At 35.2% G+C, this 27,949-nt stretch overlaps 1 protein-coding gene across 1 annotated transcript; it reads left to right on the top strand.

The window, feature by feature from the left end:
- Positions 1-745: 745 nt before the first annotated feature.
- On the top strand, positions 746-27,933 carry LOC121412013 (angiotensin-converting enzyme-like). The gene is made up of 27 exons (XM_041604926.1): positions 746-898; positions 1,422-1,630; positions 2,124-2,257; positions 2,931-3,085; positions 3,847-4,106; positions 6,480-6,671; positions 7,411-7,546; positions 7,950-8,081; positions 8,510-8,733; positions 11,773-11,917; positions 12,471-12,569; positions 12,988-13,110; positions 13,877-14,041; positions 15,147-15,153; positions 17,070-17,333; positions 19,262-19,420; positions 20,060-20,147; positions 20,739-20,882; positions 21,337-21,528; positions 22,568-22,665; positions 23,197-23,369; positions 23,677-23,900; positions 24,681-24,825; positions 25,608-25,706; positions 26,158-26,280; positions 26,882-27,063; positions 27,728-27,933. The coding sequence occupies exons 2-27, from the start codon at positions 1,444-1,446 to the stop codon at positions 27,823-27,825; spliced, it is 3,948 nt and encodes a 1,315-aa protein (XP_041460860.1). The 5' UTR covers positions 746-898; positions 1,422-1,443; the 3' UTR covers positions 27,826-27,933.
- The last annotated feature ends 16 nt before the right edge of the window (positions 27,934-27,949 follow it).

The raw sequence follows: 27,949 nt of genomic DNA, 5'->3' as shown, positions 1-27,949 counted from the left end.
GTGCTTAGAATTTAATTTTTTAGGTAAAAATGTAAAAAAAAAATCAGATCGTGCCTGGCGCTCGCATTATTTAATTGTTGAAACCTATGTAACGTCTTCATGGCTAACTGCAAGCAGTAGGTAGGCCTACCTTTTCGATCAGTTCAATACGTGTATTAAAAATTTCTGCACGCGCTTCGCGTTCGTAGTAATTATTTAGTTGCATACACATCTTTTTTCAGGATAACAAACATTACCTAAAATTTGTATATGTATGTTCATTTGTAAGAATAAAGCTAAGAAGTAATTATTAGGACTACCCCTTCAAAGAAACAAACAAAAATCATGTTCGAGAGGCCGATCGGGAAAAATATGGCTGAAAAAAATTCCGCCCCACCCCCCTATTGGCGAAGACTGTATCCGCCCCTGCAAATAGCTGAACATGGAATCGCATACGTTGTACGTAAATACTTTAACGGATTATTCTTACATTCGCAAAGCACTTGATCAATGACATGCCCCTGTTTCATGAAGACTTGTTATTATTATTATGTCAAATACACACTTTCTCTTTTTCTCGAAAATTTTACCATCACCCAATCATATTGCATGATTTCAATAGTTACCTGATATTGTGTTATCATAGCTAGTTTTATGAAACTGGGTCCTGGTATCAGTGGTCCGTATGGTAACCATTTTTACTGGTATTACTGAAGTTGCTAAAAATGCATTTGTAACAATGCGTGCGTCATAAATCTATGCATAACACAAATATATTTCATTGAGTCCATATGGTAACACAAAAAGAGCGCACTGTAAAAAGTACAGCTTATATTTGATTTTGAGCTGCTTTGTACATCAGGAAGGGGAAATGCAATCTAATCGTATTTTTTCATAATCTTTGTATCTTCTCTTTACGGTAAGTCTTCGTCTACTACATAATATGTGTATTTAATTTTTTAATCAAATTATCAAGTTTTTAAGTGTTATAGCCTAGGTTTTGTTTGCAAGATTATAAAATATATCTAGTTGCGCTGTTACCTCCAAATCACATATTAATATAAATATTGCATAATCATACTGTATAGGTATTTATCCATTTTTTATAGATATGGTGGTGTTTTAAAAAAAAATCTCCAAAGTGTTCTTATGGTTGTATTTTTCATATTAATAAAAGTCACACTGAAACTAATTATGAGGGGGAAAGAAGACGTAGCTTTCTTCTTTTTTTTAAGATATCTGATATTAATGAGACTATTATGTATTATTCATTCATTGGCCAACATCAGAGCTGGAAGGGCCAATTTACAATCACATTTTTCAATAGCGGCCTTTTTTCTTTTCATTTCTCTATTGCATTCAAATGAAATTTGGTTGGAGATGACGTGACTTCTAAGTTGATAAGTCCATATTGTTTTGAAATGTTGTATTGATTTTGTCAGTTTGAGAGAAGAAACAACCATTATGACGAAGTGGAAGGTGATTGCGATAACGCTGGCAGTGATTTGCGCCGTTGTAGCACTTTCCTATGCTTATGACGTCATCGATATGACGACTGCTGAAGAAATGACTGAGGAGTTTACCAATAAGCTTCCCCGGTTAGCATGTTCGGCACCTTCTTCACGTATGTGTGGGCATTTTAATAAGACAGGTATGCATTCTCTTTATCTTCAAGAAAGACAACATATTGTATTTATGTGTTTTTTTATCAGAGTATGGTCATTACAAGAATTTGTTCAACTTTTTAGCCCTCCAAGGGCGGGGCCAGTTTTATGGCCATGAAGCCGAAGGAGACAATGATGCAGGGACCTGTTCACGGAGGATTGGTCTATTGTTACTAGGGGTACTGAGCATTGTCACAGCATCCCCAGTAACAATAGACAATGCTCCGGAGCCATGACATTGATAAAGTAATTCAAGGACCTGTCCACGGAGGATTAGTCTATTGTTACCGGGAGTGCTGTGCACCGTCACAGCACTCCCGGTAACAATAAATATTCCTCCGTAGCCAGGTCCACGAAGTAATTATTGATGATGATGGTGGTGGTTATGATGATACTGATATTGATAATAATAGCTGTTTATTAGCTTCTAACAACATGATGTGACTGTGATGAATCCTGCGTGAATATTATCAAACACAGGCAAGATTCGTGATCCGGAGTTGGGACGATACTGGCTTAAACATTATGTGAACACTGCATACGTGGAGGCCAAGTACAGGAATGCTCAAGGCTCGTGGAACTATGAAACAAATATTACGAAAGGAAATGCAAAAGTAAGTACATGGACATCCATTAAAATGAAAATTCTTAGGATAAACCATGTTTAATATAGTCATTTCATGTTGCCTGTCAAATCAGGTCAAATGAAAATAATTATAATGACGAACATAAAGTAAATGAGAGTTAAATAAGGCATAATGTGTCCAAAATATTAATAAAATACCTATTTGTACTTGTCCAACATGTCCAACTAGGTGTCTGCTTATACTACTGATAAAAGAATAATTGTGAACCGACATTTGCTTCTGTAAAAATTACTCTGGACACAATGCTCCTAAGAATACGACGATTTCTTTAAGGCAATTATTCCCGCGATAATTGCTCCGACACAAACATTGTAGCCGACGATAGGGGGAGGGGGGGGGGCAGCCAAATTAAAAGATATAGATGAAAATTAACGAAAATAATATTGGTAACTTGAACAATTAATAATACGCAATGCCAAATGCCAAAATACGTTTTCAAAAAACCTGGAAATTCACTATAAAACCGTTAAACCAGGCATAAAAATACTATCAAACAGATATTTTGAATGATATTTCTCTATTTTACGTCTGTCTATATCTATTATCTGTCTCTTCTCCCTCATTATCTTATTGTTTCATCTTTCATTTTCCCTTTTCCCCTCTCATTCTAAACTCAACATCGTATTTTTTTATTTGCAAGGAAATGCATCGCATTATAGACATTGCAAGCTCTTTGATGGCAGTTGTTAAGGCTCAAACGGAAATGTTGGACCCAGCCAATCTTGATGAGATAAGTAAGAGAATCATATCATTCATGATGGATGGTGGATTTTATTCAACGAATGAACATGCTCGGTGAGTTGGGATATCTGCTTTTACAGAATTAAGAGGAGAAAGAGAGAAGAAGAAAAAGGAGGAAGAAGGGGGAGAAGGAGAGGGAGGAAGAAGAAGAAAAAAAATAAGAACAAGAAAAACAAGAAGCAGAAATCATGATAATAATGATAATAATAATTATAAGAAGAAGAAAAACATAGTGTTACCCAAGTTTCATTGAAAATACGATGATAATTACCCCGTCCCTAAACTGCATGTACTTCTTCATGAAATGAAATACAACTGGAAAGAACAAAAAAAGAACAGAAACTCGGAGGAAGATTTCAAATTTAACTTTTGATATTTGAAAGAAAATAATCTGTAATTGTGATGGAGATTATCATGTTACAGCTGAACCTAATTCATTCTGTATTATGGTTTACTGCACGTACATAGTCCGAAATAAAATTCGATACGGTATATTTTTTTAATGAAAACTGAACCAAAATGCCTTGTACTAGTCATTTACTTGTAAATCGAGTGGCAACTCAATGCTCAATGATCGGAAGAGAATTCACTAAACCTTTTATTGCACTTTGATGGAACCTACATTGTATGCTTGAAATTTAGCATCGGCTTGCAAACACTGGTTCTTTTGCTGGATTACCAAGACTATTTATCAAGTAGTCAAAAATCAATGCAAAGCGACGGAGAGAGAGAAAGAGAGAGAGAGAGAGGGGGGGGGGGGGTGCCAAGTAATTCGTTGATACAAGAATACATTTGTTTGTTTGTTTTTATGTTAGGGAAGCAAGTGCGGTCCAGGATAATATGACTACCATTTTTGCAACAGGAAAAGTTTGTCGAGAGAGAAAGCTACCAAATAAGAAACGATCGGAGATATGTATGCACATGGAACCAGGCCTTCAGCACTTTATGAGCATATCACGTGATTATGACAAGCTGTTATGGGCGTGGAAAGGATGGCATGACGCAGTTGGACCGAAGATTGGAAAGCTATATCCTACTTATGTTTCACTGTCGAACGAAGCTGCTAGGAATGGGGGTAAATCCTAAAAGAGATTTCAGTAATCCTGATATAAATTCAACAATATTTCAAAGAATATATATATATATATATATACAGTGCGTATAAAAAAACGGGACAGATTTAAAAAGTCTATATATTTTTTTTTAAATTATGATCGTTATATTTTGGTGTCAATAGGTGCTCTGAAGTTTTATCCTTCAAATGCCATCAAAATAATTTAGTTTCGTTCATGCTTGAGCAAACACGGAATGTTTTTGTCTGGGGTTAAAAAGGAGGCTTGCGCCAAAATGGCATAAAATGATAAATATGATGGTGGGACTTCTTGCTAACCAGCAAACTTCCTCTTAACCTTTTCATTATCTTTGCCATAATTTTCGAATCATGCGGTCAAAATTCATTTCCAAATATACTTATTTGCTTGAATTGTTCTGTTGTTCCTTTTTAATATGTTCTCTTTTAGCTTTTAATATTCCTTCTTTAGGCAAGAACGTTTTTTTAACCGAAGTATGGGAGAGCGTGTTTTTTTTTCTTCAAATCCTTTGATTGTGTGCTACAAAGGTTATGGTTGCTTTGAACAGTAGCATACTGATGGGTTGGGGCTTGGGGTACTTCCACAAAATAAATAAATAAATAAAAATCATTAACAAGAAAAAAAAAGTGAAAAGGAAAATAACAGAAAACATAGAAAGCGAAATATGATATCATTTTCTGAATATTGTGTCAAAACCACAGAATTTTATTTTTTAATAAAAAAGTGGAAATTTTTGCTTGATAGCTTCACGACTTTTTAATACATTTTATCCGATCTGCCATATCTTGCTCCTTCAAAATTGACTCAATACACAATTGCCGTTGAAAGACATGAATCCTTTCCCGTTTGTCCTGTCAAGCACATAAACTTGGTGAAGGATTCCATAACCCCTTGAAAATAGGATTCATGTCTTTTATAGGTACCATAACATAATTTGTTTCACGTAATAAAAGGATTTGAATAATTACAAATCCTCCCAATTAATAATGTAAATCTTCTTACTTGGGTTGACAAAAAGTCTTCTTTTCTTATTTATGAAGGAAAATTCAAAGGTAAAAGAAGTTTAAATAAAAAACAAAATAATTCAGGTAAATAAATAAATTTGTAAACAAAATTTGAAAGCTTAATTTGGAAGTTATGGCAAAAACCATGAAAAGATTAAGAGGAAGTCTGCTGATTAGCCAAAAGTCTAATCATCAAATTTCCAATTTCTGCCATTTTGGCGCAAGCCTCTTTTTGAACCTCCGACAAAAACGTCCCATGTTCGCTCAAGCATGAACAAAATTTATTTTTTTAAATGGCATTTCAAAGATAACATCTCAGAGCATCTATTAACATCAAAATATAGATGTAATAATTTAAAACAAAGTTTTTATAGACTTTTCAAAACTGTCCCGTTTTTTTATACGCACTTTATAGTAAATAGTGGTGGTAAAATACGATATGTGATTGACTAGATCTGTACCACGTGACTTCCCTTTAAAAAAGTTATAATGTAAATAAGGACAATATAACTTTTTATTTTTGGAGGGTAAAACCGTAATTAAAGACCCATGCAAGGTACAATATGGACATTTTGGATGTGCAACGGTTCGAATGTTTGACATTCAGCCCCCCATTTGCTCGCGTTCAACAAGCTAAATAGGCCTTGTACAAATAGTGAACGTTCTATCATACAATATTACCATGATTACTGGACTATCCAAATATAAAATTATCCCTCGTGCAGGTCTACTTCACCTCGGCCTTCGGCATCGATGAAATAAACCTGCACTCGAAATAATTTTATTTTGTCGTACATAATATAATCCAGCACATTGTACACTACAGTGCGTCCCATAAAAAACGAAACCGAGATTTATCGATGATTTATTATAACTTAATCCCAAATACAACAGACAAATTACCTACCATTGTAAAGCTTAGAATCTTCTCTTTCATCTGAAATAACTTAGATTATTTCTAATTCATGCATGAGTGAGCAAAAACAATTGAAGAGGGGATACCAAAAAGTCACTTGGCAAGCTGTATCTGGGTTTCAAAAAGAAAACCGCATTTTTCTAAAGTTCAATATCTGCTCCTTAATTTGATACCTCAATTACAGAAAATGGTCAAGAAATAACAAATTTCCGATTATTTGAAATAAGGCTTGAATTTCAATAATTTCATAGAAGGCTAGCGTTCAGACTCACTCGACATCCCGTTTTGTTGACGATCAGCCATGCATTAAGTCTTTTGTTAATCGCGCGGTAGCTTCTGGGAAACCGGTGAAAACACGTTTTTTTAATGAAATTATGGAAATAAACAAGCATTGACACCAATGGAATTTAACAATGATTCATTTTTCCGATGTCAAGGTTATGAAGATTATGGTGGCGAACTCCGGAGTACATATGAGGACCCCAATTTTATTGAGGAGATCGACGCCCTTTGGAATACAGTCAAACCTATGTACCTTCAGATCCATGCATTTACGAGAAGGAGACTGGTGGAAAAATATGGAGCGGACAAGGTCAACTCAACAGGACCAATACCAGCTCATCTTCTTGGTAAGTAGAGCCCCCTACGTGACTACGTCTCAGCAGATTGTCGTCTATAAGAATTCGGTCATGGTTATGGGAGGTGTTGATACATTATTTCCGTCTTTGTTGCTATGTGTATACGATGATAGGTGATGAGAAGTGTAACAGTGTCACTACTTAATAGGCAATGACCAGATGGTCCGGTGTTCTCACTACTTTGAGCCATTTTCAAAGCCAATGTAGCATGAAAGAAGTGCCTTCGGATATTCTTCAGATTATATGCCACACCAATGATGAGTTTTTCACACAGCGACGCCGAACGAAACTTAGAACACAGCAAATGTATTGAAATTACACGCCAAATCACAATGAAACGCTGGGAGGTCTTTGTCGAATATTGGCAAATCGGAACAGCGGTTTTTTTTATCCTGCGTTAAGTAATTAACGATTGGTTTGCCCAGAGTCCAATGAGGAAACTGTTTTTTTTTTGATTCACCAATCTCAAGACTTCATTGTCATGAAGCGCACTTTTTTTTTATAATACATTATTTCTTTTCCCGGAAGTGTTTTGTCGTGTTCCGTAAATACCCTATAGTTCCATAAGCTACGCACTCAGTTTGTGGTTCTCACTGCGTAATCATGGTAATTGTCAATTTTCTTTGACTGTAAAGACGGAAGGGTATATTAGTGAACTTACAAAAATGTATACTATTCTAAACCCCATCTAACATTGTCAGTTTTTATTTCCATGCCTTCCCTTCTCAAGGTAACATGTGGGCTCAAAAATGGGGTCAAATTTATGATCTGTTGACTCCCTACCCTGGTCATGGAGTCGTAGATGTCACAGAGGAAATGCAGAAACAGAAATGGACCGTTAACAAAATGTTCCATGCTGCAAACGAGTAAGATTTTTCTATTGACATCATGTTGGATGAAAAAGGTATATTCAAATTGAATTATATTTTTTCATTGTCATGCTTTACGTGACATCACAAATGTTAACTTTGAAGTAAAAGTCAAACTTTTAATGACCACTTTGACATTGTGAAGCCTGTCTCTAGAGTGACCACCAAAATCACAAAAATCCATTTTACAACGTATTTCCGGATTAAAAATTAACATAAGACAGATGTATTTTAAAGCAAGTATTTGTACTTCACAAATAGGTTCTTATACCCCAGGGTTTTTTTTACTGATAAATAAAAATGTTATTTGGTCTACACTTTGGATGTGAGTGTGATGATACCTTATTTTCAATAACACCATTATTGATACTGAATTTCTATTTTTTTCTTCCTCACCTAGTTTTTTCAAATCTCTTGGATGGAGGTCGATGCCTGAAGCATTCTGGGAGAAATCTTTGTTAGAGAGACCACACGACAGACAAGTAGAATGCCACGGATCTGCTTTTGATTTTTACAAGAACAGAGAAGTCAGGTGAGGATAGATGGATGAAGGATCGTTCATTCTGCCATTCCTATATGTAGTACAACCAATGCAAGTTTTGATATGATTTTTTATCTTAATAGACGTGTACCATTTTGTATTCATTATGAATAGCTGTAACAAATGAATAATCAAAAATAATGTTTGTATATTTTATTTGTAGTTAGATATCAAATTGGTTTTACACTGATGCATTGAATGATGACACCCTGAGAAACTGCTTATATGAATCAAGCAGTTAACATTCACGTTAGTTATTAAGATTGGAGAAGGCAGTGAGACAATTTGGACCAATAATACCACGCTTTCTTAGTGCCCTTTCAACTCATATGGCTGTGTCTAGAACACTGTCGACAATCAGAAGATATGTTTTCTCTAAACGAAATTCTAGTTGAAATTGATTGATATCTTTTTATCAGGATTAAGATGTGTACAGAGATTACGATGGAGGACCTTTACACTGCTCACCATGAGATGGGTCATTGTCAATATTTCCTACATTACCGTCATCAACACGCTGAGCTTAGAGGAGGCGCCAATCCGGGATTCCATGAAGCAGTAGGAGATACCATTGCCCTCTCAGTTGTTACCCCTGACTATCTACATCATCTAGGTCTTCTAGCAACTGATGAGGTTGATGAGGGTAAGATATCCGGGTGGTGTTTCAGATACAGCTCTTCATAACTTACGCATGACTTTGCCCACTGCTAAAAAAAATAATGTTCTTTTTCAAATTCTAAATCATTCAACGTCATATTAGATAAAATTGAATAACTATGTTGGTAGATAAACATTCTGGTGATAACCAGGATCTGACTGCAAAAGTTATATTACAAGTTTCATTAGGTTATCGAAATTCATTCCCATTTTCACTATAAACACAAGAACATGTCACCAGTTCTATGCGTGATTTTTTTCAATAGGACAATTCCATGAAATATATCCGTCTGACTCCCTATGTGGGATCTTAATGAAATTTTTTGTCTCTGATTTCTCGCTCTTTAGACAGTCTATAACAGGGGTTCTCAAACTTTTTCTTTGAAGGGCCAGATGAGACTTCAAGTAAACCTGAAAGGGCCAGGGTAAATTGGATACTAAGAAAAAAATGTGGGCGAAGCGCAATGACCCTTGCGGTCGCGGTCCGAGTTGCTCTCTTGTGCAATCTGGCCCTTATTTTGGAGCCTTTAATCCAACAAATTTAGAATAGTTTCATATGGAACGCGGGCAAAATTATATAAGATTTCAAAATACAGCGAGCTAGAGTAAATATTAATGATAACAAAAAACTTTGCTAAAAGAAATTTAGATTGTACCAATACATATCTGGTAATGGGGAGACAGATAATGTCTTGAAAGTATCAATATTTTTGTAGTAAAAATAGAATGAATACTATACAGTGCGTATCAAAAAAAGTTTACACTTTTGAAAAAGCCCTGGGAATTAAAAAATATACAACATGTGGGTAATTTTTTCATATATAATCTTGGGGTTGGGTCTCATCTATCCAATGAAAGTAAAAGTTTTGACAGAACGTTACACTTGAGTGAGTACTGTCCATTTTTGTAAAGCTCGCAGAAATCTGTTTGCGCAGAAATGCATGTTTTCACGCTGTGTCAAGGGGAAAGGGCGAAATCAAACCTACCCTGCAAAACATTTCTCATACATTTCCCTTGCACTTTTAGTCAATTGAAATAAAACGGATACATTCAAGCATTTTGTAACAATTTTGCCACCCAAATTGAAATTTCAACTCTTTAGTACGCACAACCTTACCCTTTTTGCGCCAGCTGGATCTGAGGACATAACTGAATCTGAACAAAAGTTTTTTCAGACATCTCCAGCATTTTTCACTAAGTTTTTATCATTTAAAGTGGGTTTACATTTCATTTTTCATTTAATACTTGTTTCTACACACTTTTCTAAAGCTTGACAATGATTAACAAAATGAAAATCAAGCCTAAGCCATTTTATGTAAATCACAGCTTAGTGTAAAGCAAATATCGCCACGATGGCCTCAGTGTGTGGGGGAGTGGGATGGGGCGAAATGCAATCTTCAAAGTATTTTGGGCAAGGAAACAAGTAGAAAATGGTAAAAGATATCTTCAAATCAATTTTACTAGCTAAATTCAACATGTTCTTCATGATTAAGGTCTACTTTTATTCGCATAACTATTTCAAAGTTCTGCGCAAATCATTTTTCACTAACTTTTCAAAAGTAAGTGGTGCTCATTCAAGCGGAAATATTTTTCGACAGTTATATCGTCATTTGCTTAAATGGATCTGTACCAATGTTAAAATGTGTAAAAATTTTCAGGATATTACAAATGTGTAATTTTACAGGGTTTTTTCAAAGTGTAAACTTTTTTTTGATACGCACTGTATAGCATGTCTGTTGTAGAGTCTTAAGGACGTCAGTCTCCTAGTCACTTTCAATATTGGAAATGTGACAGTCCGTCAGCAACAAGTTGCTTGAACCTTGGCACTAAACGTTGTAATTGCCAGACAAAGGCACTGGTCAAGCAGGGGCCGCGGAAGCGGGGGGGGGGGGGGTTCAGTCCCCTCCCCCACTTTTTCCAAAACCATGTACAAAAACGTAAAAATGACCATATATGATTGTGATTTTTTGCATGGCCACGCCCCCCCACTTTGAATACCGTTCGGTATGGGTTAGTTCTTAAAAAGTGTTCATTGTGGAAATGCACTTTCGCACCTGTATGTTGATCCAAACATGGTGAGAACAGCGCTGGTCATCTAATAAGAAAGTAGATCGAACAGACAGAAAAGACTCTACTAAACCTTTTTTTAAAGTCAAATTAATTTGACTGCCATTACTTTTATCACGGCTAGGTCTACATGGATACACAATGCAATCATATTAAGCTATGTTTTATATCGTGACTTAAAAGTGAGTTAAAAAAAACAGCGTCTCGCGGGCCGGATTGAGAAGCTCCGCGGGCCGTAGTTTGAGAACCCCTGGTCTATAATATTCTTAAGGACCTTGACTTGGTCAGTTTATGAAATGAAGTAAGACTGGAGAAAAAAGGTTGATCATTTTATGGAATTGTCGAATAACCAATCCAATGGACAGCTTTAGAATATCCATCAGATTCTTTTATTGATCCAATCAACCATTATAGAAAAATAGTTTTATCATGTGGAATTTATAAATTGATTTTGATACATAGATTTTAATCACGTCTAATAACGAATTTGAATTGATTTGACGAGATGACGTGCTATTTTTGTTTATGAATATGTAAATGAATATACGGGACTGGATGACATTAAGTCCCCGATTGAAAAAGTTATGATATTGATTTCATTCCTAAGTTGAGAGTAATCCAATCAATCCCAACTCTTTGTACGAGAGGACCAAGGAGTGCTAAGAAATATGTTCGTTATAGTAGCGGAGGATTTGGAATAAAAAATGCACACTGGAATGTCCATACTGTTTCCTTAGTACTAAAAAAAACAGCACTCTATTCCTAAACATAATTTAAATCAGATCGTAGCAAATATCTGTAATTATATAGAAATTTCCAGTTTTAAGTCGTGCGTAGTGCCATCTCGACATCAAAATGTAGTTTCTATATAGTAGAAAATTAATCTCTTTTCAAATTTATTTTTAATTGTCTTTTAAGATAATCATTAAAAATGACTTCCGATTCACTTTACCTAAAGAATTGCAGATCAATTATCTGATGAGAGTTGCTCTTGATAAGATATCATTTTTACCTTTTGGTCTTTTGATCGACAAGTGGCGTTGGAAGGTGTTTAGTGGTGAGATCAAACCTGATAATTATAACACTGCATGGTGGCAAATGAGGTACGTATTTACAATATTTTGTAACAATGTAGATATAATAATTCAGATCTATGATTATATTTTTTGTCATTTTTCATATGAATCATATACATTTGCTTCGAAAAGTAATATTTCAGTTTCCTAATGAAAAAAAAATAAACATACGAGGATTCTCATTTATTTTTTTCCAAACTTATTCAAACGATATTTCATTTTCATGTAAAACAGCATGACCAGGGTTTCATTTTTTTCTCTCTTTATTTTGAAGATAAATATGTAGTATTATACGTTTAACGCATTTTCAATTTTCCAAGTCTTCCCCTCACGTTATTTTATTTACTCGTCTTTCTCATGTTTTCCTCCTACTTTTAATTTTTTTCTCCTACCATTTCCCTTCTTTTTTCTTTTTTTGCTCCACCAATAAGGGGAGGGGGCGGGTCCTTCGCCCCTGGATCCACCTATGGTATTATGAACCTTGACAGTTTACCTGGAAGGGTCTGTTTTCCATGTTTATCAGAAAACATCATCGGAAAAAGAACACTAAACCATGATTTTATTCTATCCTTAATAATAGACGATATTATCAGGGATTAGAGAGCCCTATAGAGCGCAAACAAACTGATTTTGATCCTGGAGCAAAATATCATATAGCATCAGGAACACCATACATTAGGTAGGTATATATTCTTTATTTAAATGAATAATATAATGAATTAGACGAATATATTCAATATTCACTTTGAAATAAAAGATTACACAATCAATCAATTTAAAAATTTGTCAAATCTATATAACTGATAAGTAGAGATCTATGATGAAGAAGTCTTGATGGGTTAAGCCATTGTTGTCACCGTATTTAATCGCTGCTGATGCGAAAATCCTTTTTCTTTTTTTTTGATATGGGTGATATTTATCTGAAATCATCAAATATAAGTGGAAAAGAAGAGGAAGATCACAAATGTTATGGACTATAACATAGCACTTTATATTTCCCTATACGATAAGCTATAATCTGCCAGTGTATTTCGATAGTATATAAATTGATTTAACTTTGAAATTCCATTGCTGTATCAAATTTCATGTTTTTAAAGGTATTTCGTGAGTTTCATCGTTCAGTTTCAGTTTCATCAGAAGTTGTGTGAGATTTCAAATAGTACTAAACCTTTACATCTATGTAACAACTATAACTCCAAGGAGGCTGGTCAGAAATTCGGGTAATTACTATTAAGAATTAAACTTTAGTTCGGGTTATAATGTCAGTGAGAGAAACTAAATATGGATTTTAAATTCATCATCTAAATGTTATTCGAAAATAAACTCAGAGAAATTTTGTCTGAGAAATATAAACGCAGTTGTATAAATTTGTATGAATGAACTTTCCTTGAAGTACGGTGTATTTCTTTTTTTTCTTTTTTATTAACAACTTCCTGTGCTGTAACAATCGTTAAAAACGTTTCCAAGTAAAACGATTTAAATCCAGGTTTTAAAGACATACAACAGTAGGTATGATTCGGGCCATAGGAAATACCCCCTGAAATAAAAGGATAACAAATGGAGCAAAAAAAAAGAGGAGAAAAGAAAAGATTGGAATTATTGGAACGAGAATATGTGTGCAATACGAGAGTCTATCCATGGCTCTGCCTCTGACACCAATATAGTTTAGACCAATGCTAGTCAAATTGTAATTATATCTCCATCGAATAATTCCAACTGTCTGTTTTTTAATAAATTTTCTACATGATATCATCTTTGCGAATGATTTATGAAAGAAATACAATTTGTAGAGTAGGCTCCCTTCTTTGTCACGGTAATGAATCCAACAAAAAATGTGATAAGAAAATGCGATACTAATATTAATCATTATTTATTTACTAACAAAATAATAGTGTCATTACTTCTAAACGCAGGTTGTTTTATGGAGGAGAAAAGACAGTTTGATTATTTGTTTTATATTCCTTTCTCCTCTTCCCGTCACTTTAGATCAATGCTGAAGATGGGTATGAGTAAACCATGGCAGGATGCAATGGAAGAATTGACAGGCCAGAGACGAATGGATGCTAGCGCCATCATCGAATACTTCCAGCCACTTATCAAATGGCTTACGGATGAAAATGAAAAGAATAACGAAAAGATTGGATGGGATTAGTTGGAAGGTTTAACTGCAAAGTCGGGGTAGTTGACACAATTACGTAACAACTGACCCTAGATTGACCCAGAGACTAGAGCTGTTGGTGCCTTACCCCGTAATGAGGAAAAAATGGCCCTTATTGCCAGATGTAGCGCCAACAGAGCCGATATCTGCATCGATTTGACCACGAAATTAATAATTCTCTGAATGAAATAAAACAAGTATTTTTAAAGGTTGATTTAATTCAAGTTATCATCCCCAACCGATAAAAGTTTTCTGTTACAATTCTCTGATCCGACCCGGGAATTTTTTTAGAGAGTGTATCAATATATATTTATTTTAAACGAATGGATACAGGATATAAGAAAACAGCGATCATAAAAAGGTCAATCTAAATTTCTTACTTCATATTATTTCTCTCACGAGAGACATTTTGTTTCCCTCCGTAAGGTTGTTTCTTTTGAAATTAGATATTATACATGATAATGGGGGAGGCTTTGACTTTGCGGAAAATGATGATTTTTTTTCCCCCGTCACATTTCATTTTCTCATTGAGGTAACTCCTTGATTTCCTCATTGTTTGCCTTCTACCTCTACTTTCTTTTCTTTCTATCCTCCTGTGTCCGCTTTTCAAAGTCATCTTTGTGGACAGAGATTGGTTTGGCATTCAAGCTTTCCGATTTTCCATAAATTTCATTATTCAATAAATCAAATTTATTGATTAATTTATTCATTAATTTACTTGTCCATTGTTTAGTCAGTACATAGTTTGGGGAATGCAGTTTGGCCGTGCTCAAGTATGGACACTTGTCCCCTATTTCGGAATGGTCAAAAAGGGATTCTTAATCATTTTGCGATATAATCACTTGATTCTAATTTTAAGCTTTTGAACTTTAATTTCATTGCTTATACCTTTGAAATTGTATCCAACACTTAGTGAAATCTGATCTTTTCTTCTTTTAGCACAAACTATTTCAATCATTGTCAATGGCATGATGTGAAAAAAAAATCCAATAGTTTTATTTTTAAATCGTTCCTTTGTATTGGACGCGAGAACTATTTGTTAAACCAGGATTTCTGTTATTTATTCTTATTATCTTAATTGTAAATCTCATTTTATAGCCGAAAGGTCAGTAGCCCACTGATTTCTAAAAGTCTTTATACCGTAGATTGATGGATTATATATATAGATCATTAACTTTACCATTGCTTGTTGTATCAATTGCTAGTTTAATTGTTTAAGTTTACTATATTATATTCGATATATAGGTGAGTTTTAAAGAAAATTTGGTAAAATATAGGGAGATATGAATTGCTTCTTTGATTTCCTAGTATATTCATTTTATAAAGACGGCACATCCTGATATAAAAATGATACTAATGGGGAAAGTGAGTGAATAAACAATTAAAACAGTGATAAGTTTATAGGAACTGAATGAAAAATTTGAAAAGTCACAAGAGTCTTTAGTTACATTTCACATGAAACCAGTATATATGCACAACTATGACGACGTGTCAATGAATGAGCTAATGTTGTCGCAATCCATTTTTTTGTGTGGAAATTTATGAAATAGAAGTGAAATGAAAAGGCGAGAAAGTGGAAGCTGGGGAGTAGGGTAGGCCTATTTTTTTCTGAATGAGTGTAGCCCTTGAAAAGACTACAAGAAGGAGTGGTACAGCTGAGTCGGGCCTGAGTAGTATAGACAGTGTGGAAGGCTTGAGTAGATGAGAGAAGGCTGGCTAGATTCGGCGAATGGAGTTGTATAGCAGGAGAGAAGACTCGACGTTTCGGGCAGTTTAACATTACTGCCCGTCTTCAGGAGTGTCTTTAGAGCCTTTGAAAGTTGATTTATCTTGTGAAAGAAAAAATGAGGTAAAGGTATTCGTTTGTTAGCTAAATGGACCTTTTGCTAGTCTATACGTAATTAAAAAAATATCATTTTCAACCATCGCAAAGCTCCCACGTAGAAGGAGAATATACAAAAGTATATCAGAAGGTAATTTGATAAAACCCGTATTGCATAGATTAGCATACGCTGCTGATTTTCTCTAATGAATATAATAAACTAATTATTTCGCTCAGTCATTATGCGACCTCGAAGGCAAATGATCATTGCCAATATTGCAATGTACGTATATCTGTTTCAAACTGTTATTTTTATCAATAGAAAGGCCATGTACTGACTTCCGGTTTTTTGAAGGAAACGCCTCGTCTGTGTCTGGTGACAAACTTTGACCCGATCAGAAAAACCACCCTGGTTAGATTTTTGTCCAAATACTAAGGTACCACATTATAAGCAAAGGGTGAATAAGTGAGATGGAGGAAGGAAGGGGGGTGAGAGGAGGGTAGAGCACTATAGACGTATGCTTTAATGATAGATAACGAGATGGATATAATAATGGGATGATAATGGTATTTTAGAGTATCCTCCTCCCCCGTTGAAATCTTGTTTCCCTTGCCAGATTCGACAAACATCATGACGTGTTCGGGATCGTTATATTACTATTAATCTGTTAAAATCCTTCCAATGAAGACCAATTTTCTGATCATCATCTATTTTATAGGCCTGTACATTATACATTCGGACAGAGTTACACGTGGATTAAAGAAAATCATCATAAAAGTACAGCATTGCAAAACATCTCGTTTAATTTGTGACATATTGTTACTATAGAAAATAATGTCTTCGTGTTGTTTTTCAATCTGTTATGACACTCAACATGTGGGCAGGAAATATCCTTACATGGGTATGCTTAAATAGAGCATCACCTTCGAAGATTCACTTTCCATCTAGGAATTGTATATTTTTCTCAACCCGGGCTGTCACTTGTCTCTATGTAGATCTTTCATAGTTTCGTGGCAAGAGCAAAATAGCGCATGCATATCGACTGGCAAGAAATTTCAATTCAGAATTCCAGCTCACAGGTCTAGAGGTTTTCCAGTCTCAAACTAGGGGGAATCCTCCCGCGCATCATTTGACAGTTGCCCGCTGGGATTCGCCATGTGATCCCATTTCAACAACTCAAGAAAGTATCACTTGCTAGGTAGAGATCACCACCAAGATGGAGCTCATCGTGAAGATGGTCTTCTTATCCACGATGACAATGGTTTTAATATCCATTACAGTAGGCTTGTCGACTACAGACCAATCGGAAAATAACCAAGAACACGGTAGTAACTATAATGAGACACAGTTTGAAATATTCTTGGAAGAGTTCAATCAGAGAGCGATGGACGTCTATTCGTATTCTATAGAAAAATCATGGATATATAACACCAACATCACGGAATATAACAGACACCAGATGGTATGTATTATATACTGAATTTATTTCCAATAACGGGTAAAATGATAATATGCATGTTTGCTTGGTAAAATAATACCAAATACCTTGTGAATTTTACGCGATGTTTCGTTCAAAATTTACCGTATTTTGTCTGATATAGGGACAAATTATAAAGCTAACGTGCTTGTTCCCTTTCTACCAAATATTGGGTAAATTATTACTCAATCGTATTTAGAGTGTAAAAGCAATCAAGTCGAAATACGGAACGATTCTCTGGCAAAGTCAAATCAATACAGCTATTTGAGATATTAATGTGAGTACAATGCATCATTTTTAATGGCAATAGACAAAACAATCCGGTTAGTGGAAGTTAACGTTAGTTTGCAATTAATTTATAGTGCGACGTGTTAAAAAAAAGAGAACACGCCCGTAGAAAATAATATAAACATAGCATTTTTTTTTAGAAAACACACAATCGATTATTGTTACTTCTATTGATCTTGTATTTGAGTGAGACAAGTGTAACTTCTCATCTGGGGTACATCCAATATGATATGACACAACGCAAAGTTATGCATCGCATTCACCCCGCGGTATCAATTTAACAGGGGCACTTTCCATGACCTGAAATATAACATATCTCTCAGCCTTATAATAGAAGCCTGCATGCAGATAGAGGCATAGTTATAGAAGACTGCCAAGAGCTACCAAGAGCTCTAAGTCAAATATTCAGAAATGTGTTTGGTATAATACAAACCAGCCCTTTAAAACTGACGATGACTTGAATAATTCCCTCCAGAATATGATTACTATATATTAGAGTATGGAATATGTTGGCTGTGAATATTTCATTGTCTTCTTTCGACAACTAGAACGCATCGTCATTGTATTTGAATTATATCATTGCATAAAAACAGACGATTGTGATGTAAACAAAATAAATCCATGGGTAAAAGTGGGTCTATAAATGATAAATGATCGGGGGCGAGATGAGAAATTATAAAGACTTGGAGAAAAAAACTCCAGTAGCCTACATTGTTCATACTAATTAACTAATAATACTTTATAATCAATACATGAATGATCTGTTTGGGAATACAAATGGTAGCATGTATAAATGAATAGCATATTCACCGCCATATTTTTTTTCTTTCTTCAAATGAGTATTAACAATTAACACTTGGGGGAGGGGTGAATGCAGAAAAAAAAGAAAATAGACAGTAAGGGTTGAGGAGTTCAAGGCACAATGATAGAACTAGATTCTAATAGAAATACAGGAAGGTGACCGCACTTTTTTTTTTGTAGGAACCCGTTGTAGTGTTTTAAGCAAAAGGCGCGATATTAATCGATCTCTTATGATTGTATTGTTATTTCCAATGTATTTCTTTGTTTTTTTCAACCTTTTGGTTTTTCATGGTTTTCAGATAAAAGGAAACACATAATCATACAAAACAAAATCATAACAAAGTAATTTCAAACAGTTAAAACATAGGTATTCATATACATTTAAGATAATTAGCTGAAAATATAATTTGTATTTGAAACTATACACAAAATCACGTCACTTGCTTTCTTTTATAAACATGCGTTTCCAGGCTTCGCAAGTTTTTTTTTTTTAAATACGGGAGACTCGGGATTATGGCAATCCGTTTTAACATTTGATTCCATTGATATTTTCTTAAATTCATTTCTTGATACACTGTAAAAACTGCGGTGTTAAAACTTACACAAATTGGTGTTAATAGAGGACCACACCCTGAGGTGTTAAAATTACACCCTAGAGATTAAACATAACACCAATGAGTGTAATTAACACCTATTACAATAACACCTAAAATAACTGGTGTGGTCCTCTATATACACCGGTTAACACCACAGTTTTTGCTGTGTATCGAGAATTCGTTTTTTTATATCAAGAATCATAATAATTTGTATCGTTTTATCACTAGATTGAGGCGAGTGTTACTACAGGCAGTTTTTCGAACCATATGAGAGAGCGAGCGCTTGTCTTCAACGATACCAATTTCACTGACACAAATCAACGGCACTACAGGCGACTCGTCTACGTTGGAAATGCTGCTCTTAAAAACGTGTCTGAGATGGAAGAAGTCAGTATTTGAAGTTCATTATTATTTCCAAGTTTATTTTCGGATGGCCTCGATTGCACAATTCCTGGTTGGCACGGTACAATATTATGCAGGACCAGCGAGTAGCAGTTGACCTGTTGACCTTTACAATTTCATAGTGATTGGTTGCAATTTGCGTTGTATAGACTTAACAATATCTTTATACCATTTTAATGTGATTTTTAAAGCAACCATTAATATACAAACTTACAGGATGAAAAATGTGGATCGGAAGCGAGGTAACGATAATTATCATTATCTAGAATACATACGGCCGTTTTATGTGTTTTCTTTTTCACCTCAAGACAAAAGTTTGCACGCCCCCATGCCAAAGAATTATGAATTTGGATTGATTTCGTTGATCTTGACTTGAGATGGACAAATATAGTTTTTACAATGATATTATCACCCAAAATAATGTATATATTTCGAAATAATAATGAAATTTAATAAAAAGAAAGCATTATGACGCAGGGTCATAATTATATTTCATAGTTTCAACAATTATTTGACACTAAAATAATTATTTTGTACCTTAAAAATAATACATGAATAAATTTTATGTGTAGATAAACTTTTCCCAGGGGGAATCATTATTATTTTTTCTCATTTTTTATGTAGGGTGCAAACTTAGTTGCTCGAATGAAAGGACGATATTCAACGGGTAAGGTGTGTAAGGAGGACGGAACGTGTTACAATCTTAATCCGGGTATGTACTCCAAAATTTAGAACATTAATAAATAAATACAACTTTCTCAAGCATGAGCATGCAGACGCCACTGATTAACAACAGTTGCATTTGTCAACTAGTGACCATAATATGGAGAAAGAGGCCGGGACTCGCGGGTTGGAGGCAGAGGGAGGGTTTGAAAGTACTTTTTTCATGTTTAAGATGGGGGGGGGGGCTGGCGTAAAGATGTATAACAAATTAACGCCTTATGCCTCCGTAGAGTAGGCCTAACTCATGTAGCAGATTTAGTGCTGAATATACATACAGTATACTTTTTTATCATTATATCGAACTCCCGAAGACCGGTTAGATTTGCAATCTCCATGATCTTTATTTAATGGCATTACATAATTATTACTTATCAAACACCTTCCTCTAAACGCCAGCTACTGTTTGATGTTTTTGCCTGTATACAGAATTAAGAGAATGGTTAAACGGACTAAGATTCACGCTAATTTATTTCTACTTACTCATTGAACCAAACGACGTAAGTCATGCGGTTGTTGGTATAATAATGTTCTTATTGTTCTTTTTTCTTCAACAACTTCCCAAAACCTTGTCATTTGAAAGGACTTTCAAAGATCATGGCATCTTCAAGAAACTACAGTGAGTTGCTATGGGCTTGGGATTCATGGCGTGCTGCAGTCGGACCTGCGAACCGCCAGGATTTTGTGAGGTACGTCGTCCTGAAGAACAAAGTAGCCGTTGCAAATGGTGTGTATACCCAAAATGTTCTTTCCAATTATTTTATGGCTAACACGATTAAGTATTTTTTTTCAGACAGTGTTTACGTTTTGAATGACCCGTTTATAGAATTTTATACGTCATACTAATGAAAATAAGGATATTGTTAAGATAATAATGATGACGATGATAATAATAATAATAACTTGATAAGAAAGGTATTATATTTACGAATATCATTATTATTATCATAATCGTCGTCGTCGTCATCATCACCGTCATCATCTTCATCCTTATTATTTTGTTTTGGCGTACTTGACCAATATTTAATGTTACTTCCTCAACTACGTGGGATAGGCTTGCAATGAAAACTTCAATTGAAAGTTTCGTTTAATTCTCTTCTCAGCATGCTCAGTAAATTCACAAAATTACCTAATACCAATAATCATTACACGTCTTGCACGTTTTTTTATTTTGATGACAGGAGAGTCGAATGCTGCCACCTACTGGCAATCAGCTTACGGAAATGAAACCTTCCCTGTGATGGTGGAGGAACTTTACCAACAGATAAGGCCACTTTATGAACAACTCCATGCCTATGTAAGGAGAAAGTTGTATGGCGTCTACGGACCAAAATACATCAACCTTCGAGGACCTATCCCAGCACACATCGTAGGTATGAACGGGCTCTCCAGTTTCTGAACTGGATTAGTGATGAGATAGTGGGGACAGATGGTTTTTTAATCTGGTAACCTTAGTATAGCCCTCAACCAAATATTGTACCAAGAAGACCCTAAACATGACCTGAAATCCGATCACCAAATGGGACAGAAGGCAAACGCCCCTTTTGATATTAAGTAGTAAAATGAGCATGGTGTGAGGGGCGGAAGGAGAAAAGTGAGATCTGTGTCTGTGAGTCAATAATACCTAATATATTTTCAATCTATCAGTTCTATGATGGCTTCCACTCTATGAAAATATCTTGGCTCCGTCCCGGAGAATGAGACTTGAGTTTCGAACAGACATCGTCTTCTTATAAGTTTGGTATAAATTTATCGTGCCATATGCTAGCGACATTATTACCATCCCTTTACCATACATTTAATGTATGGTAAAGATATGGTAATGTCGCAAGCATATGGCACGATTTAATTCCTTAACTTATCACATGAATATGTTCATCTATCTTTCCATGTGTTTTAGGGGGTTGAATAGTATTTCTAAAGTATTCAAATAATATTTCCACAGTTTTTCATTCGGAAATGCTTATTTCTAGTTGGAATCAGTTTATTGTTAATTATAAATAAGGTAAAAGGTTCTAACGCTGCCTAAGGCATACGCGCATACGTAAGTTCTCACAGTTCAAAAAAGTTACATTTCCTATACACATTCACCTCACACTCTCACGCCCGCCATCTGCACGCACAAACCACATAAATACACACTACGCACGCACGCATTCACAAAACTCTCCTTCGATTTGGCGGCATTGACATGCACCCTCTCCGATTCATATACATTAGCATAAACAAAATAACTGAAAATTCATTGAATATAAAAACTGATTATTTTCATTACATAATAATGCCCGAATAGTTGTATTTAATTTTCAAGCATTTTATTACTTGCTCTTCCAAATAATTGATTCAGGCCAGTATATGTGTAATACATTTCAATGGTAATCAAATCATATTATCATATGGTCTTGTTTTAAGGAAACATGTGGGCGCAGACGTGGGGTGGATTATACGATATATGTAAACCCTTCCCAAACAAGGCACGAGTCGATGTTACCAAGAGTATGGTGGAAAAGGTAAAATTAATACACTCTTACAAAAAGCAGTGCAATACATCTTACGCACTAGTTGAAATGTTCAAATAATATTTATCAAAAACAATATTAGTAATTTAGTTCACCACGTATAACTATGTCCCATCAAATATCTGTCGCTGTTCAAGGTCAGGTCTTACTTTTCTGCCTCCAACCTTAAATTGAATCGAATGTTCCGTATGTTTATACATTTGATAGTATGCAGATATTTATTTAATCAAAATCTAATGCAACGCAAACATTAACAAAAGCTGCATATCGAATGTTTTGTTATGAACTTTATTTACACTTATTGTATAGAATGGCATGTTGTCTGGCTGTCCATGATGAAGTAACATTTGAATGAATCACGGGAGATAGGAGCATTTAATGTTATGTAATTAACATATCTAAAAAAAAATCAAATTTTTGCCTACGCTAAGAAAGAGCAAAACAAATAAATTCAGAAAATATCAAAGATTATATCAAAGGACTGAGTAAATATATTTTCTTTGTGAATTTTGTACCGATCAGAATTACACCACCAGTAAGATGTTTGAAATGGCGAATGAGTTCTTCACTTCCCTTGGTTTGATCTCTGTACCTACATCATTCTGGAATGATTCCATGTTTGTACGTCCTACTCACGGAAGGAGTGTTAACTGTCACCCGTCTGCATGGGATTTCTACAACCAAGTCGATTTCAGGTGTTTCCTATAAAGGTTTTTTTGCCATTTTCAGACGTTTATGGCGTACTGCCATCCAGATACTGAAAAAATACTGTAATTTAGTGAATTAATTTACTGTAAACATAAATCACATTTTCATTAACTTTCTCAAAGCAAATAAATTCAAATCGTTTTTTTTTTTTCATTACAATTTTTTGTGAAAGTGAAATACTAATTTACAGTGAGAGCGTGCCGGGGAGTGAAAACTGCGAAGTTTACTTTTATCTCCTTACTGTTTTATCTCACATATAATAAGATCTGTTTTTTTGTATCATGTTGTGTACAGAATCAAGATGTGCACAAGTATAACAGTGGAAGACCTGAATACGATACACCATGAACTAGGACACATCCAGTACTACTTGCAATATAAAGACCAGCATGTTCACTTTCGGGGAGGTGCCAATCCCGCTTTTCACGAGGCCGTCGGGGACGTCATGTCGCTTTCGGCCGCAACACCCGGGCATCTATATACCATAGGTCTATTGGACGAAATTGAATATGACGAAGGTAATTGGTTTCTATCAGCAGAATAACACAAAATTGTCTAGCTAGACAGATATGGTCGTTTATCCAAAGAGTTACAAGAAAAGTGATACCTCCTTTTTTTCAAGTCATCCCAAATTGCATACATCATTCTTACAAAGGTGTAGATATGGCTTCTCCTTTCCCTCAGTTTAGAAGTCAAGTTTAATACTTATAGGTAAACACCAATATTGGTGTATTTGTGAGATTTGACGGTGATGAATTCATAATTTTCTTAAATGCTAGTGTATGTTGCGTTGTATCAATAATGATGTATGCACGCAGTTCAGCCCTTAGGGTGTCAATGCTTTGTTTACACATAAATGAATAAATCATTAAAATATGCAAATAAATACACGGGGAAGTACAGTAAGACCCCTTTCGAAAGCTTGAATACTGATTCCCATATGCTCGTGAAACTTAACTGTAATAGGTTATTACCAGTCAAACTTTATACAAAAAATAGCAAGCACGAAATAAGTAGGATAATGCCTATTCTGGCTATAATTGTCTGATTAGCTGATTGATCATGAATTAATTTCAAATTATGTAATTTACCTCTTCCTACCAATAAGTTCCTAATACAGCGTTGAAATTCGGTAGACCATATTTTTCGGATGATGTTGCCCTCTGTTTACTTGCAACTCCAATAGTCAGAACCGCGTCTTCCATTCTAGCATCAATAGACACAACGACACGTACTTATCATTAGGTTTGATCGTAGTATGATTACCACTTCTGGTGTTCTTGATAATTATACTCTAGAGGCTGATCTGAATCACTTGATGAAGGTTGCTCTAACTAAAATAGCTTTCTTACCTTTTGGATACCTGATGGATCAATGGAGATGGAGTGTCTTTGACGGGACCACACCTCCATCCAAATACAACCAAGAATGGTGGAAACTAAGGTAATGGTTGACTTGTCGTATTCAGTCCAAACTTATTCCTTTGAAGAAGCTGAATCCCAAAGGGTACTTTACGCCATGGGCGGAAATCCCAGGGGGACAGGGGACGTGCCCCCCCTACTCAAAATAGTCGGGGGGGGCACAATATCAAATGTCCCCTACTATTTGTGGTCTTTTATGATGGTAAAAATACATCATTCAAAATTTAATGATGACCTTACTTTTGGGATGATAATTGGGGTGATAACCTTTTTTTTTGTCAAATTTATTTTCGTCGAAATGACCTTAAATTTGGGGTGATTACCTTTTTTTTTGCTTGTCAAATTTATTTTCTTCGAAATGACCTTAAATTTGGGGTGACAACCTTTTTTTTTCCTTGTCGAATTTTCCAGCCCCTTGTCCCCTCTACCGTTTGGGAGAGATTTCCGCCCCTGCTTTACGCTCGAAAAAAAAGAATTATATGTGATTTGTCTAGATTACTGGATGCCAAAAAGATACTTGAATGCCTCCAGACAAAACTGAAACGATTCAAGTGAAAACGACCAGAATCGCAAAATATGTACACAATAATCAGAATTTTATTCTACTACGTCAGAATGACGTTATCATTATCTTTTTTTAAATACTAAAATGTAGAAGGGTATTAATTATGACTAGAATAGAACAAGGGTGCCAAATTTATAAGTTCTGTTTGAAGATACCAGCATTGTCTTGACTTACTGAAGCCAATGCCCAGTAGTCAATGGAGTGTCCTACTTTAAATACATATTTCTCTCTCTCTCCAGGCTGAAGTATCAGGGAATTATTCCACCTAATGAGCGTAGTGAGGATGATTTTGACCCCGCTGCCAAGTACCACATATCGGCTGGAGTCCCTTATATCAGGTAATATTCATGATTAAAACTTTCTATTACATACTTCAAAATACCGCACTAAGTTTTATTGATGTGGGACAACTATCGTCCGTTGCTTACGGCCATGGCATCGTGTATATCGCAAGTATTAAAGCTGCATTCTGTATTCGCCTAGTATAACTAGTATGACAAGTGCGACTGGACAACTCCATCAGATCATATTCTTTTGGTGTATTAACACATCACTCACCGAGGAGAGTTCTCTGCCAGACAATTTATCCTGACCGATAACTCATTCAAATATAAATTGTCAGTCACAGGCGGGGGGGGGGGGTGTACATTCCCGATGTTATCAGAGACCCCAAAGGAGATACTGAAATACATGAATGTTTGCTTGTCCGAGATCGCCAAATAAAGGAATTATTTTTTCTTCCATCTTCTGTTGTACAATAATTTATTTTATCCTATGCCTTCGCTCTAGATATTTCGTCAGTTTCTTTCTCCAGTTCCAATTTCATGATGCTTTGTGTAAAGCTGCTGGTCACGATGGTCCGTTACACCGATGTGACATCTATAGGTCAAGAGAAGCAGGGTCACTTCTGTCGTAAGTTCAATTTTTTATTAGTAATTGTGGTATCGTGGCACGTGTATGTCCTTTTGCCGAGTTTTTGTTTTAAATCATGGTCAATATTTTGAAATTTTACAAATCGCATAAAATGCGATCTGTTGCAAATCTTCTTCATAAAGCAATTATTCATCCCCCTTTCAATCGAATCATCACCATCATCATCATCATTGGCTTTGTCATCGTCACCTGCATAGACTTTACATTAACGTCATCGCCCTGCCCTCTTAGAGGACGAAGTCATTTACTGCATGCCATGGTGATCTGCAACTAGCCCATCTCCGAGAACTCCGTTTTACATGTATTCCTGTAACCTCTCGTCACATGCATAATGTTCATGAGAGATAAAGAGTGATATCAGAATGTCACTTTCATTTTCAAAAATAAAACAGTAAATAAAATGACATCAGAATAACGCATTTGATCTTTTACTTGTATGATTATTTTTTGAGGGAGGGGGGGGGTAGATGTCTTTCTTTCCAACAAATGCCCCATGATGTCTATCAATATTTGCTTATAATTCGTAAAATGAACCATCAACAGTTTAAAACTGTTTCTTCCGTTCTTTTTTTCAAAACAGAAATATGTTAAGTAAAGGTTCTAGCCATTCATGGAATGAGGCCCTGGAAGCAATGACGGGTAGTCCAGAGATGAACGCAACTGCATTGGTGTCTTACTTTCAACCTTTGATGGAATACTTGAGAAAAGAGAATGAAAGGAACAACGAGACCTTAGGTTGGCCCGAGATATACACCCCTTTTGGTAAGACAAAGACTTGAAACTCTATATAAACCCCATGGCCTGTATTCTGAAGTCGGGTTTAAGTTAAACTCAGGTTTAAAGTTGTGGTTTAAGTATGGATGGCCAATTGTTACATAAATCACTAACAGTAGAGATATATTTCAGCTCATTTGGCTCTTAAATCATAATTATTTAGGAAGTATAAATAGATGATTGTTTTCAGGAAAGAGCCGAGTAAACATAAGAGACCTACAACTTAATAAAACTTTTGATACTTTTGGCTTCCCATACTTATCCCATCAAAGGTTGAAAGTAAACCACAACTTTAAACCTGAGCTTAAGTTAAACCCGACTTTAGAATACGGGCCCATGTATATAAGTAGAAATTGAATCGTGTCCGGGTGATGTAAACGATTCACACATCTCACTTCGATGAGTTTTATTTTTCTAATCCCACTTATGTTTTACATCTCGGATTCTCATGAAATCAGGGGGCGACCACTTCATCCTCTATTGAGATTATCATAGAATTAAACAAACTTGCTAAAGCGAAATTTGGCAAAAGTTTCGTAGATTAAAAATAAAAACAGAATGCTTGTATCATATAATAATCGATAAAGTTTTTATTTTCCTGATTACCAAAAAGATTGTTGATTATGTCGCTCTCATATTCATATTTTAATAGATCCTTCTTGTGGAGTTAGAATTGGAACCATGTCCCCATCTACATTTATCCTGGTTCTATCATCATCAGTTCTTTGGACACGACTTCACTACTTGTAGTTACCCTTGACGCCTTTTTAAGGACCATTACATGGAATATTAAATAATATAATTTTCTCCTCGTTGTCATGTGAAACAAGGTTTTATTCATCCCTGAGCATGTGTAATTATCATTGTTTAAACA

The sequence above is a fragment of the Lytechinus variegatus genome, chromosome 3 (genome assembly GCF_018143015.1).
Source record: "Lytechinus variegatus isolate NC3 chromosome 3, Lvar_3.0, whole genome shotgun sequence".
In the NCBI taxonomy this organism is placed as follows: Eukaryota; Metazoa; Echinodermata; class Echinoidea; order Temnopleuroida; family Toxopneustidae; genus Lytechinus; species Lytechinus variegatus.
Note: the sequence above shows the minus strand (reverse complement) of the source record. Positions and strands in the feature narration are given on the sequence as shown.

What these genes read in the sequence shown, in the direction of transcription:
- LOC121412013 (XM_041604926.1), top strand. Translation starts at nt 1,444, where the DNA reads ATGACGAAGTGGAAGGTGATTGCGATAACGCTGGCAGTGATTTGCGCC. An exon ending in AATATAACAGACACCAGATG is followed by an intron (nt 17,334 to 19,261) that starts GTATGTATTATA and finishes TTTTATCACTAG; the next exon opens with ATTGAGGCGAGTGTTACTAC. An exon ending in GAAGCAGGGTCACTTCTGTC is followed by an intron (nt 26,281 to 26,881) that starts GTAAGTTCAATT and finishes TTTTCAAAACAG; the next exon opens with AAATATGTTAAGTAAAGGTT.